At 44.6% G+C, this 15,383-nt stretch overlaps 1 protein-coding gene across 2 annotated transcripts in view; it reads left to right on the plus strand.

Moving 5' to 3' along the window:
• Positions 1-15,383, plus strand: part of CFAP221 (cilia and flagella associated protein 221) — a 113,921-nt gene that overhangs the window by 63,892 nt on the left and 34,646 nt on the right. For both annotated transcript variants that reach the window (XM_043894920.1, XM_043894919.1), the window contains exons 15-17: positions 4,463-4,568; positions 10,205-10,329; positions 12,462-12,542. In XM_043894920.1, coding sequence (XP_043750855.1) covers positions 4,463-4,568; positions 10,205-10,329; positions 12,462-12,542 — 312 coding nt within the window. The remainder of the gene's footprint in view (positions 1-4,462; positions 4,569-10,204; positions 10,330-12,461; positions 12,543-15,383) is intronic.

Consider the following 15,383-nt stretch of genomic DNA (forward strand, 5'->3'; position numbering starts at 1 on the left):
AGGCCCACTTGACTTCACATTCCAGGATGCCTGGCTCTAGGTGAGTGATCACACCATCTTGATTATCTGGGTCATAAAGATCTTTTCTTCTGTGTATTCTTGCCACCTCTTCTTATTATCTTCTGCTTCTGTTAGGTTCATACCATTTCTTTCCTTTTTTGTGCCCATCTTTGCATGAAAAGTTCCCTTGGTATCTCTGATTTTCTTGAGATCTCTAGTCTTTTCCATCCTATTGTTTTCCTCTATTTCTTTGCATTGATCCCTGAGGAAGGCTTTCTTATCTCTCCTTGCTATTCTTTGGAACTCTGCATTCAAATGTGTATATCTTTCCTTTTCTCCTTTGCCTTTCTCTTCTCTTCTATTCACAGCTATTTGTAAGGCCTCCTCAGACAACCATTTTGCCTTTTTGCATTTCTTTTTCTTGGGGATGGTCTTGATCACTGCTTCCTATACAATGTCACAAACCTCTGTCCATAGTTCTTCAGGCACTCTATCAGATCTAATCCCTTTAATCTATTTTCTCACTTCCACTGTAAAACTGTAAGGGATTTGATTTAGGTCTGATTTTAGGGCATTTTTATCACTGCCTAAAGAAACCCTGTTCCCCTCAGTAGTCACTCTCTAGCCCTCCAGTCACTGGCCACTTTCTGTCTATGTGGATTTTCATATTCTGGGCATTTCATATATGTAAAATCATATAGTACACAGCCTTTTGTAACTAGCTTCTCTCACTTAACATCTTTTCAAGGTTCAGCCATGGTGCAGCAGGTTTCAGTACGTCATTCCTTTTTCAGGGTGAATTGTGTTCAGTCATATGGAAATACCACGCTCTGTTTTTCTAGTTATTGGTTGAAACATTTCAGCTGTACCTGTTTTTTGCTATTGTGATGGGGATAAAGATGTCACAAACATTTATGTACAAGTTTGTGGACATATCTTCAGTTCCTGGGGTGTGTCCATCTAGGAGCTGAATTACTGGGCCAATGGAACTGTAGAACCATAGGATGCTGGTTGGTTACTCCTAGAGAGCACCATGGGGTGTTCTGGTGGGATGTGGGCTCTGACATCCAGGCTGCAGCTCTGCTTTCAAGGTGTGTCTTCTCACCACCTGCCTTCTTCACCCTTGCACTGGTCTCCACCCAGCACATTTCCTGTGATCAGGAACAAACGAAGATCTGCTAGCCTCTAAGGTCAATAAAGGGTGTGAGTGACCCCTGGTCTGGCTACCTACTCCCCTCCCCAGCTGCCCCATCCTCTGTGTGGCCCTAGACCTCATCTGCTTCCTAAACATCAGCTCGTTACCTGCTCCTCCTCACTGTTCACTCAGAATGCCAGTCCATCTCACCTCCCCCTGTTCACAGTTGGCGTTCAGGCATCTGAGTCTACCCCTCCTCCAACAAACTGTCCTGTAAGTCTCAGCACCTAGCCATCTTGGGGGCCCCTCTTGCATCTTATGCTGCCTGTCGACCTCTGGGGTGTGGCTGCCTGGGGAGCAGAATCCCCCTCCAGGAGGGAAGCAGTGGTTAAGACTTGGGCTCTGGCCTGGGCTGCTTGCCCTCCGTTGCTGGTGCTACTTCTTTTTCTGCATGCATGCCTAGTTGCTTCCATCTTGTCCGATTCTTTTCAACCCTGTGGACTGTAGCCCGCCAAGCTCCTCTGTCCATGGGATTCTCCAGGCAAGAATACTGGAGTGGGTTGCCATGCCCTCCTCCACGGGATCTTCCTGACCCAGGGATTGAACCTATGTCTCTTACATCTCCTGCATTGACCGGCGGTTTCTTTACCACTAGCGCCACCTTTAGTCCAGTATAGTTTTTTTAAATTTTTTATTTTGCAAACCTTACTTATTTGTTTATTACTAATTTTTGAAATGTATTTTTGGCTGGGCTGGGTCTTTGCTGCTTTGTGAGGGTTTTCCCTAGTTGCGGTGAGCAGGGGCTACTCTTTTTTGGAGTACACAAGCTTCTCACCGTGCTGGCTTCTTTGGTCGCGGAGCACAGGCTCTGGGCCTGGGACCCAGTAGTTGCAGTGTGTGGGCTCTCGGGTGTTCAGGCTTCAGTAGCTGCGGCTCGTGGGCTCTATAGCACGGGCTCCGTAGTTGTGGTGTGCGGGCTTACTTGCTCCCTGGCAGGTGGAGTCTTTCTGAACCAGGGATCAAACCCATGTCTCCCGCACTGACAGGTAGATCCTTACCTACTGCGCCACTGGGGAGTCCGAGGACAATTGATTTACAGTGTTGTGTTGATTTCTGTGTCCAGCAAAGTGATTCAGTTACACACACACATGTATTCTTGCTCACGTCATTTTACATGTGGTTTTTCACAGATGATTGAATATAGTTCCCTGTACTATTCAGTAGGACCTTGTTGTTTATCCATTCTGTATGTAATAGTTTGCATCTGCTAATCCCAAACTCCCAGCCACCCGTCCCCCAACCCCCTTGCCCTCGGCAACTGCCAGCCTGTTCTCTGTGTCTGAGCCTGTTTCTGTTTCATAGATACGTTCATTTGTGTCATGTTTCAGATTCTACATGTAAGTGGTGTCCTACGGCATTTGCCTTTCCGTGTCTGACTTACTTCACTTAGTGTGAGAATCTCTAAGTCCATCTGTGTTGCTGCAAATGGCATTAGTTTACTCCTTTTTATGGCTGAGTAGTGTTCCATTGTATATATGTCCCACATCTTCTTCACCCATTCATCTTTCTAAGGACTCTTAGGTTGCTTCTGTTCAGCTCTTGCAAATGGTGCTGCTGTGAACACAGGGAGGCATGTGTCTTTTCAAATTAGAGTTTTCTCCAGATACCTGCCCAGGAGTGGGATTGCTGGATCGTATGGTACCTCTATTGATAGTTTTTTGAGGATTGCCATACTGTTCTCCACAGGGGCTGCACCAGCTTCCATTCCCATCTTGGTGCTACATCTCATGAGCTTTTCAGTCTTGGAAAAGCTCCATGAGCTCTGTCCTCTGAGGACACCAGTGAGAGCTGTCTCAGGGCCGTCAGGAGAGTTAAGTGAGTCGACACACAGAAGAGACTCCCACGGTTTACACTGTGCGTATCTTTCAGGCAGTGCTTGCAGCCTGGGCTGAAAGGAGTCCTGGTGGATAGAGTAGAGCTCTCTGCATCAGTGACCTGCTCCCCGGCCTCCCAGGCCCTGTAACCCATGTCCCTGCTAGGGCTTTCTCTAGGTGGCTCTGTGCCCGTGGAGAACAGACGTAGCCACAAGACGCTCCCTGCTAGCAGGACTCCCCCCACCACCCCCGGCCGCTGGCTCTGGACCAGCCCTCCTGGCTCAGCAGTTGTGTGTCTGGCTTTGAGTGGCCTTTCTGTCTTTTCTGCACACTTCCCAGCAGGTCCTATCACTTAGATATGCAAACCTGTCCCCAGCCTTATGGCTCTGCCATCTCCTCGGCTCAGCCACACCCCATCATCTCTCACCTGGACCACCTCAGTCCAGGCCTCCCTAAGCCTGGACAAGACTGGACCTCTCCCCAGGGAAACCCTCCAAAAGACCCCATTGAAACTGGAATAAAATGCATAACTTTTATCACAATGACAAGGCCACATTGGGTTTCTCTCTGTCCTTTAAGCTTTTGCCTCCTTTGTTTCCGAGTCAGGATCTTTGCACCTGCTACTTCCTCTGCTTAGAGCTTTCTTTCCAGGGCCACTGTCTCCTCATTGTTCAAGTCTCAGATCACTTAACCTTGGAGAGGCCATCCTTACATCCCTCACAAGAGGCCAGACACCCCCACCCCTGGCCCCTCAGTCATGCCCTCATATGTTCACTCTTTCTTATTTTATTTATGGTATTTATCTTGTCTATTGTCATCCTGTTATCCGTACAGACACACACACAGAGCGTGAGCTCTGTGTAGGCAAGGCAGCCATTCCTCCGCACTATGTCTGCAGTTCCTTGAGCAGGACTCTCTGCAGAGTGGCTGTGTCATAAAATTCCATCCATGACAAAGTCTGTCCCCAGACGGAAAGGAGCATGATCTGTGACATGAGCAGGCCCCCGACTCGATGTGCAGGGAGCACAGGTCCCGCGGCAGCTGCTCTGGACGCAGAGCCTGGGAGCGTCCAGCCAGCATTGCCCCAGCCCACCGCCCGGCTTCTCCAGAACCCCCCACCCAGCTTGTCCTCCAATTCTGATAATAACACAACAGCAGTGTCACTACTCAGATTCACCCTGGAACTTGTCACTCTTTCCGCTCTGGAAATTTGAGAAAACTGAAGCTCGTAAACCGGGTGGGTCGAGGCCCGGTAACAGCCTGGTCTCTCTTTGTATCCAGGCGGGTCTGCACTGCCCGGACCTGGCACCTGCAGCCTTGTCTAAGGCAGCGTGTCACCTCCTGGGAATTCCCAGGCGGGCTCAGCTCCTGGTTGGGGTTGTGGAAAGTGAACTGAATTGAATGCCAAAATGAGCACTGATTAATAATGTGAAATCACTATTTCTAATTCCAGGTCCTGGTCCATCGCCGCTTGCTTACTATGCTGAATGCCGTCCGTAACATACAGAAAGACGTCATCGTGAAGAGGCTCACTCAGGAGAGACAGTCCCTAGTACAAGGTAGGGCAGCTGCCAACAGCCGTGTTTCATCCGCATACGCCCTAGGCAGGGGGCTCCTCTGTGATGAAGCTAGCTTTCATAAATCACATATACTGGATTTTTTTTAATTATTGAAGTATAGTTGACTTACAATGCTGTGTTAATTCTGCTGTACGGCAAAGTGATTCTTTTATACATAAATATACATTTTTTAGAAAATTGTTTTCCATTGTGGTTTATCACAAGATAGTGAATATAGTTCCCTGTGCTATACACTAGGACTTGTTGTTTATCCATTCTACACACAATAGTTTGCTTCTGCTAACTCCAAACTCCCGTTCCATCTCTCCCCACACCTGCACGGTCCCCTGCACCTTGACAACCATGTGTCTTTTCTCTTTCTGCTTTGTAGATAAGTTCATGTGTCATATTTTAAATTCAACATATAAGTATATATATGGTATTTGTCTTTCTCTTTCTGACTTACTTAGTGATAATCTCCAAATCCATTCATGTTGCTGCAGATGGCATTATTTCATTCTTTTTTGTGGCGGAGTAATATTCCATTATTATATATATATATATATATATATATATATACCATATTTTCTTTATCCATTCATGTGTCAATGGACATTTAGGTTGCATCCGTGTCTTAACTGTTGTAAATGGTGCTGCTATGAACATAGCACATTTTATTACATTTTAATTATTCTTTTTTCCTCCTATATTATTTTATCTCTGATACTGACATTTCTAATAAACTCTTTAAAAAAACATCATAAAATTTACCTGTGAGTTAAATGTGGACACCTGTAAAATAACTTTATATGTTTCTTTAATCTTTTTCTTTGCTGACAAGGACAAAGAATATTCATCAGAGATGCTTTCATTAAGAATTACAGTTTTAGGGGAACTTCTGATTCAAGATGGCAGAGTAGAATGACGTGCGCTCATCCCCTTTTGGGAGAACACCAAAATCACAACTAGCTGTTGAACAACCATTGAGAGGAGAACACTGGAACCCACCAGAAAAAGATAACCTGTGTCCAAAGACAAAGAAGAAGCTGCAGTGAGATGGTAGGAGGGGCACAATCATAATAAAATCAAATTCCATACCCGCTGGGTAGGCAACCCACAGACTGGAGAAAAATAATACCAAAGAGGCTCTCTCTCTCTTATGAAGGTTCTGAACCCCATGTCAGGCTTCCAGCCTGGGGATCCTACAAAGGGACTGGGGATCCCCAGGGAATCTGACCTTGAAGGCCAGCGGGATTTGACTATAGGACTTTCACAGGACTTCGGGAAACAGACTCCGGTCTTGGAGCAGACAAACAAGATTTTGCACACACCAAGACCCAGAGGAGAGGAGCAGTGACCCCACAGGAGACTGAACCAAATCCACTTGTAGTGTTGGAGGGCCTCCTGTGGAGGTGTGGGGAGGCAGGGGCCCACCACAGGGCCGGGGCACTGGCAGCAGCAGTCTGGGAAGGCCCCCGTGGCATAAACCCTCTTGGAGTTCACTGTTAACCCTACCACGTAGCTCAGCTGGTAAAGAATCTGCCTGCAGTGCAGGAGACCTGGGTTCAATCCCTGGGCTGGGAAGATCCTCTGGAGAAGGAAATGGCTACCCACTCTAGTATTCTGGCCTGAAGAATTCTGTGGACCATGGGATCACAGACTGAGTGACTTTCACTTTCACTTTCAAAAAAAGAGCCTCTAGACCCCAGGGCTGGGTTGCCTCAGGCCAAACAACTAACAGGGAGGGATTGTTAGTTGGATTAAAGTTTTAAAGTTTTACTGAGCAAGGGCCTGCCCACCAGAGCAACACCTGGCTTTTCCTGCCCTCTCCTTCCCATCAAGAAGCTTACAGAAGCCTCTTAGCCTCCTTCATCAAAGGACAGACAGAAGAATCAAGAAGAACCACAATCCCATAGCAACTGGAACAAAAATCACATTATAGAAAGTTAATCAAGATGAAAAAGCAGAGAGTTATGTCCCAGATGAAGGGACAAAATAGAACTCCAGAAAAACAACTAAATGGAGATAGCAACCTTTCAGAAAAAGAATTCAGAATAATGCTAGTAAAGATGATCCAGGATTTGGGAAACAGAATGGAGAAGATGCAAGAAATGTTTACCAAAGACCTACAAGAACTAAAGAACAAACAGAGATGAACACTAGAAGGAATCAAAGGCAGAATAACTGAGACAGAAGAACAGATAAGTGACCTGGAGGACAGAATGGTGGAAATCACTGACACAGAGCAGAATAGAGAAAAAAGAATGAAAAGAAATGAAGACAGTCTAAGAGACCTCTGGGGAAACATTAAATGCACCAACATTCACATTACAGGGGAGAAGAGAGAAAGAAAGGACCCAAGAAAATACTTGAAGAGATAATAGCTGAAAAGTTCCCTAAGGTAGGAAAGGAAATAGTTGACCAAGTCCAGGAAGCACAGAGTTCCAGGCAGGATGAACACAAGGAGGAAAAAGATACATAGTAATCAGACTGACAAAAATTAAAGACAAAGACAAAACAGTAAAAGCAACAACAGAAAAAGGACAAATAACATACTTACTAGGGAACCCCCATCAGGTTATCAGCTGATTTCTCAACAGAGACTCTATGAGCCAGAAGGGAATGGCATGATATACTTAAAGTGATAAAAGGGAAGACTCTACAACCAAGAATGCTCTACCCAGCAAAACTTCCCTTCAGACTTGATGGAGAAGTCAAAAACTTTCCAGACAAGCAAAAGTTACGAGAATTCAGCAACATCAAACCAGCTTTACAACAAAAGCTAAAGGAACTTCTCTAGGCATGAAACACAAGAGAAGGAAAAGACCTACAGAAAATAAACCCAAAACAATTAAGAAAATGGTAATAGGATCATTATCTGTTGAGGAATATCAGTAACCTCAGTTATGCAGATGACACCACCCTTATGGCAGAAAGCAAAGAGGAATTAAAGGGCCTCTTGATGAAGGTAAAAAACTGGCTTAAAACTCAACATTTAAAAAAACGAAGATCATGGCATCCAGTCCCATCACTTCATGGTGAATAGATGGGGAAACAACTAGAAACAGTGATGGACTTTCTTTTCATGGGCTCCAAAATCACTGCAAATGGTGACTGCAGCCATGAAATTAAAGACGCTTTCTTCTTGGAAGAAAAGCAATGACAAACCCGCGGCTGCTGCTAAGTCGCTCAGTCGTGTCCGACTCTGTGCGACCCCACAGACGGCAGCCCCCAGGCTCCCCCGTCCCTGGGGTTCTCCAGGCAAGAACACTGGAGTGGGCTGCCAATTCCTTCTCCAATGCATGAAAGTGAAAAGGGAAAGTGAAAGTGAAGTCGTGTCCAACTCTTAGCGACCCATGGACTGCAGCCCACCAGGCTCCTCCGTCCATGGGATTTTCCAGGCAAGAGTACTGGAGTGGGGTGCCATTGCCTTCAAACCTAGACAGCATATTAAAAAGCAGAGACATTGCTTTGCCTACAATGGTCCGCATAGTCAAAGCTATGGTTTTTTCCATTAGTCATGTACAGATGTGAGAGTTGGACCATAAAGAAGGCTGAGCACTGAAGAACTGATGCCTTCAAACTGTGGTGCTGGAGAAGACTCTGCAGAGTCCCTTGGACAACAAGGAGACCAAACCAGTCAATCCTGAAGGAAATCAACCCTGAATATTCGTTAGAAGGACTGATGCTAAAGCTGAAGCTCCAGCACTTTGGCCACATGATGTGAAGAGCTAACTCATTGGAAAAGACCCTGATGCTGGGAAAGATTGAAAGCAGGAGGATACAGGAATGACAGAGGATGAGATGGGGTTGGATGGCATCTCCAAGTTTAGCATGTCCAAACTCAGTAGACATGAGTTTGAGCGAACTCTGGGAGATGGTGAAGGACAAGGAGCCTGGCAATCTCCAGTCTATGGGGTTGCAAGAAGTTGAACACAGCTGAGAGACTGAACAACAGCAATAGGATCATATGTATCCATAATTACCTTCAAAGTAAATAGATTAAATTCACCAACCAAAAGACATAGACTGGCTGAGCATATGAAAACATGTGTGTGTATGCACTTCTATTTACCACGTCACCCTGCTTGACCCCCCATACTTTGTGTAAGTATTTTATATTGTTAGGTTAATCACGTTCCCATTATGGCTTGCAATTGTTTATCTTTTATTTCTGATCTGGCTATTGATTGTGAAAACTGATAAACATCTGTTACCATTATGATTATGTAACTATTACTCACTTAATGCCATTGTATTATGATTAGTCAACAAAAAAATAAGCGTTGTATATCACCAAAGCTATCATTTAATAGAAAAACCAGTAGTCACTTTTTAAAATTGTCTTGGAATTTTTTGAAAAATACAAATGCCTATGTATTGCTTTTGTTCTCCAAAGTTCCAGATACATTTCTAATGAGCAGCCATGTTTAAAAACAACTGGCGTATATGATGAATTTTTATCTAGTTTGTTTCACTTTTTCTGTTTCATATTCAGCACTCCCATTTCATTTAGTTTATGTGTTCCAATTTCTCCATCACTTCTTTTTTTTTTGGTGTTCTTTCTCAGCCTTTATCAAGAATAGTAGAAAAGCTTTTATATACATATATATAATAGTATGTATAATATATATTTTAGAAATCTTGAATTTTTGCCTAACTTAAAAATTTATGACATTTTGATTCCAGTTGTTTGACTTGGTGTAAATAGAATGCTAGATTTCTAATTTTTAAAAAATAGATATGCAATATATGGAATTTTAAAAGATGGTAACAATAACCCTATATGCAGGACAGAAAAAGAGACACGGATGTATAGAACAGACTTTTGGACTCTGTGGGAGAAGGCAAGGGTGGGATGATCTGAGAGAGTAGCATTGAAACATGTATATTATCAAATGTGAAACAGATCGCCAGCCCAGGTTGGATGCATGAGACAAGTGCTCAGGGCTGGTGCACTGGGAAGACCCAGAGGGATGGGATGGGATCGGGAGGGAGGTGGGAGGGGGGATCAGGATGGGGAACACATGTAAATCCATGGCTGATTCATGTCAATGTATGGCAAAAACCACAACAATATTGTGAAGAAATTAGCCTCCAACTAAAAAAAAATAAATGAAAAAAAAAAAAGATATGCAACAAGCAACAAAGGTTTACTATATAGCACAGGGAACTAGTCAATATCTTGTAATAACCTATAATGGAAAATAATCTCATAGATAATATGTGTGCATTTGTATAACTGAATCACCTTGCTATGCACCTGAAATGTAAGTCAATTATACTTCAATAAAATATACATATTAAGAAGTTCTATGTAAAATAGCCTCAGAATGCAAAGTAACCCATTAAATAAATACCAACAGTAGTATTAAAAAGAAAAAAAAAGAATTATGGTGTTTTGGAAGTAAAAATACAATTTTTTTTAAAATTGGAGGAGTTGAGGCAAAGAACAAATGAGAAGCTAGGAACAAGACTACACACATACACACGTGTGCGTGTGCACGTTGTTTTTTAAACGACCTGCGGCCAGGCCCCAGTAACTGGTATGTAGCAAATACACAGCTAAAAAGATGGTAGTTTCACAGAAGCGCCTTGAGACTCTCCAGAAGTGCTGTTCTGTTTTTCACCCGCAGACAAGAGATCCAAATACCAGCTGGGTCGAGTCAGCAAGGACGCCAGCTGGTTCTCTGTGTCTCCCCAGGAAGTACTGCCCTTCGCCTTTCCGTCCTACAGCCCTCCCCAGGACTCCAACGAACTGGTGGGTGCATGGAGGCCACAGGTGGGGCTGGGCGCGGTCAGGGGGCGACAGGCTGGTGCCGAGGGGAGCCCCAGCTGGTCTCTGGCAGGCAGAGGGAGACCTGTGCCCAGGTGATTGTGATGAATGGGAAACCAGGAAGCACCTGCTGCCGCCTCCCTGGCCCCGGAGACACCTGTGCAGAGCTGGCTGGCCCCGATCTGCCCAAGCTGGGGACCGCTGAGCCCCCGGGACTGCCGGGAAATGGGGTCTGAGGGCTGAATAGCAAACAGAGGACCAAGAGGACCTAGCCAGGACCTGGGAGGCAGGCCCAGCTCAGCCAAGCCCCCTGCTGTGTGGAAACTGCAGAGGTTGGGGGTGGGTGGCCCCAGCGTCTAACAAACAGTCCAACCTCAGACTCACAAGTCCATCCCTCCTTCCCTCTTGGCAAGAAGTTTGACAGTTTATCAAATGATGTATTGTGATTCAGGTGGTGGCTACACCACGTGGCAGGTGGGACTTTCTCAAGTTCTATCAAATTAATTAATCTTCAAATTTAATAGGTAGGTTTATTCTCTTGCAGCTGAGAAGGAAACTGAGACGCAGCGGCACAGAGCCTGTAATAAAATGCTGCCTGAGTTTCTCAAGTTCAGAGATTTAGCAATAAAAAGTGTGTTTAAATCAATGGTGAAAGGGCACAAGCAAAACAGTTTTTAGTTTCAAAGAATGAAGTTGCCATGCACATCCTGTAAAGCGGGTTAAGCATTGCAGGTCAACTTCATCAAGAGGTACAGGACTGACTTTAGAAATTCCATGTGTTTTCTGGATTAGGTAATTCAGTGACTTTAAAGGTCAGAATAGTCGGTTCCTGCACACGTGCATGCTAAGTCACTTCAGTCGTGTCTGACTCTTTGTGACCCCGTGGACTGCAGCCCACCAGGCTCCTCTGTCCATGGGATTCTCCAGGGAAGAACACTGGAGTGGGTTGCCATGCCCTTCTCCAGGGGATCTTCCTGACCCAGGGATCAAACCCTCGTCTCTTATGTCTCCTGCATTGGCAGATGGGTTCTTTATCACTAGTGCCACCTGGGAAGCCCTATTTAGTTTCTAGAAAATGATAAATCTGTGATTTTCAAGCAATAAGAATTATCTGACAGTCAATAATTAATGGGTGGAGAGGGTGTTAGGGATGAAAAGAGATTATCACTGTGCTGTGGAGCCTATTTTTTTTTTTAATAATTCAAAGCTTTATTTCATTTTGTACTTGAGTTAGTTCTACAGCAACTTCTCTGATGCTCAGGGTTGATGAAAAACAGAATGCTTGGCGTCCCTGTTCATAAAGATTTTTGTAATTCATTCCATACATGTGGTATTTCATCTATTCTAAGAACAGTTTTTTAAATACAGCATCTCTGAAATTGGGAAATGCCTTATCATTATTGGTGTCATATTTACACTGCGTCATACCAGTTTAACGACGGTGTCTTAGATTAGGTGAGATGTAGTATTTACTGAGTACCTGTCACAGGCTGGACACTGCTCTGGGTTCTGTGGGTGATGCTGCACGTCCACCTGCAGGACGTGTATTAGGTGGTGCTTTGGGGATCAGCATCCTTGGAAGGGAAGGGAATGGAATGGGCAGAGGAGAAATAAGGCTACAGTCCTTTGATGAAGTCCTTGCTGATGTCACAAGGGGCTCTGGGCCTGGGACAGGGTGAGGACCGCCTTTGTACCTTTGCTTCAGCCTGTCTTTGGAGGCAGCTGCCCCAATGAGCGCATGGCCTCGAGTGAGATAGCGCCCTTCAGCCACAGCTGCCCCTGAGGGCTGACCCCTGAGGGTTGTTTCTGTCAATAGGACTCAGGACTCACTCCTTCAGGCCTGAAGGGGATTCTGGGCAGCAAGTGCAGCCTCCACAACAGGGGAAAACAAAAGACACACCCTGAGAGACAAGGGTGTGGGGGTGGGCAGTGGCCACATTGCCTCCATTCCCTGCATGTCAAGTGTCAGCTGTAGTCAGGTGTCAGCCTTGGTTGCAGGAAGAGTTATTTAGAGGGAAGAGCTGTTCACTTAATGTTCAAAATGTAGAGAAACAGAAGTATAGCTGCCTTTGCTCAATGTTGATCATGTGTCACCTTTTTGAATTTTCACATTTTAGGCTCCTGGTGGCCTTGGACCTGTCCCAATTAAATCTTCAGAAATTCAAGTCAAGCAGCCCCATTCCTTCTTCAGTCTGCAGGTCAGACCTGTCATATGGTTTCGTTAATTGGGTTTCTTATGTCCTAAACAAAATGTTCTTGACTCTGAATTGCTCTAATTCATTAGTTTTGTTCTATTATAGATTGTAACCGATAACATACAGTGTTTATTTCCCTGCTGTTATCTTATGTGATGTGTGAGGTGTAACAGATTCTCTTTTCCTGATGTGGTTTGTGGAAACCAGAATCTTTACTCTGTGGATATACCATATAGTATGCAAACCTGAACTCAGTGAAGCTCTGAGCCATGCCATGCTGGCCCACCCAAGACGGATGGGTCATAGTGGAGAGCTCTGACAAAACGTGGTCCACTGGAGGAGGAAATGGCAAACCACACCAGCATTCTTGCTGCAAGAACCCCATGAACAGCATGAAAAGGCACAACGATGTGACACCAGAAGGTCAGCCCCCCAGGCTGGAAGGGTGTCTGATATGCTACTGGGGAAGAGTGGAGGGCAGTCACTAGTGGCTACAGAAAGGACAAAGTGACTGGGCCAAAGCAGAAACAATGCTCTGTTGTGGGTGTGTCTGGTGGTGAAAGTAAAGTCCAAGGCTGTAAAGAACAACATTGCCTAGGAACCTGGAATGTTAGGTCCATGAATCAAAGTAAATTAATTGGACGTGGTCAAGCAGGAGGTGGCAAGAGTGAACATTGACATCTTAGGAATCAGTGAACTAAAATGGCCGGGAATGGGTTAATTTAACTCAGATGACCATTATATCTACTTCTGTGGGCAAGAATCCCTTAGAAGAAATGGAGTAACCCTCAGAGTCAACAAAAGAGTCCAAAATGTGGTACTTGGGTGTGATCTCAAAAATGACAGAATGATCTCAGTTCATTTCCAAGACAAACCATTCAGTATCACAGTAATCCAAGTCTTTGCCCCAACCACTGATGCCAAACAAGCTGAAGTTGAATGGTTCTATGGAGACCTATAAGACCTTCTAGTTCAGTTCAATTCAGTTCAGTCACTCAGTCATGTCCAACTCTTTGCAACGCCATGAATCGCAGCACGCCAGGCCTCCCTGTGCATCACCAACTCCCGGAGTTTACTCAAACTCTTATCCATCGAGTCGGTGATGCCATCCAGCCATCTCATCCTCTGTTGCCCCCTTCTCCTCCTGCCCCCAACCCCTCCCAGCATCAGGGTCTTTTCCAACGAGTCAACTCTTCGCATCAGGTGGCCAAAGTATTGGAGTTTCAGCTTCAGCATCAGTCTTTCCAATGAACACCCAGGACTGATCTCCTTTAGGATAGACTGGTTGGATCTCCTTGCAGTCCAAAGGACTCTCAAGAGTCTTCTCCAACACCACAGTTCAAAAGCATCAATTCTTCGGCACTCAGCTTTCTTCACAGTCCAACTCTCACATCCATACATGACCACTGGAAAAACCATAGCCTTGACTAGATGGACCTTTATTGGCAAAGTGACGTCTCTGCTTTTTAATATGCTATCTAGGTTGGTCATAACTTTCCTTCCAAGGAGTAAGTGTCTTTTAATTTCATGGCTGCAATCACCATCTACAGTGATTTTGGAGTGCAAAAAAATAAACTAGAACTAACACCAAAAACAGACGTCCCTTTCATCCTAGAGGGTAGGAATGCCAAAGTAGGAAATCAAGAGATACCTGGAGTAACAGGCAAGTTTGGCCTTGGAGTACAAAATGAAGCAGGGCAAAGGCTAACAGAGCTTTGTCAAGAGAACACACTGGTCATTGCAAGCATCCTTTTCCAATAGCACAAGAGATGACTCTACACAAGGACATCACCAGATGGCCAATACTGAATTCAGAATGATTGTATTCTTTTCAGTGGAAGATGGGGCAACTTTATATAGTTAGCGGAAAAAGACCTGGAGCTGACTGTGGCTCAGATCATAAACTCCTTATTGCAAAATTCACAGGCTTAAGTTGAAGAAAGCAGGGGAAACCACTAGACCACTAGTTATACCAGTATAACTTAGATCCCTTATGATTACACAGTGGAAGTAATGAATAGATTTAAATTGATTAGAGGTGGTAGACAGAATGCCTAAAGAACTATGGACAGAGGTTGATAACATTGTACTGGAGGCAGTGACCAAAGCCATCCCAAAGAAAAAGAAATGCAGGAAGGCAAAATGGTTGTCTGAGGAGGCTTTACAAATAGCTGAGAAAAGAAAAGTGAAAAAGCAAGGGAGAAAAGGAAAGATATACCCAACTGAATGCAGAGTTCCAGAGAATAGCAAGGAGAGATAAGAAAGCCTTCCTAAGTGAACAATGCAAAGAAACAGGAAAACTATAGCATGGTAAAGACTAGAGATCTCTTCAGGAAAATTGGAGATATCAAGGAAAGAGTTCAAGCAAAGATGGACACAATAAAGGACAGAAATGGCAAGGAATTAACAGAAGCAGAAGATATTAAGAAGAGGTGGCAAGAATACACAGAAGAACTGTACAAAAAACGTCTTAATGACCTGGATAATCACAAGGGTATGGTTACTCACCTAGAGCTAGACATCCTGGAGTGTGAAGTCAAATGGGCCTTAGGAAGCGTTACTACAAACAAAGCTAACTGAGGTGATGGAATTCCAGCTGAGCTATTTCAAATCCTTAAAAATGTTGCTGTTAAAGTGCTGCACTCAATATGCCAGCAAATTTGGAAAACTCAGCAGTGTCCACAGCACTGGAAAAGGTGAGTTTTCATTCCAATCCCAAAAAGGGCAATGTCAAAGAATGTTCAAACTACTGTACAATTGTGCTCATTTTGCGTGCTAGTAAGGTTATGCTCAAAATCCTTCAGGCTCAGCTTCAGCAGTACATGAACTGAGAACTTCCAGATG

This window comes from Cervus elaphus, chromosome 33, assembly GCF_910594005.1.
Source record: "Cervus elaphus chromosome 33, mCerEla1.1, whole genome shotgun sequence".
In the NCBI taxonomy this organism is placed as follows: Eukaryota; Metazoa; Chordata; class Mammalia; order Artiodactyla; family Cervidae; genus Cervus; species Cervus elaphus.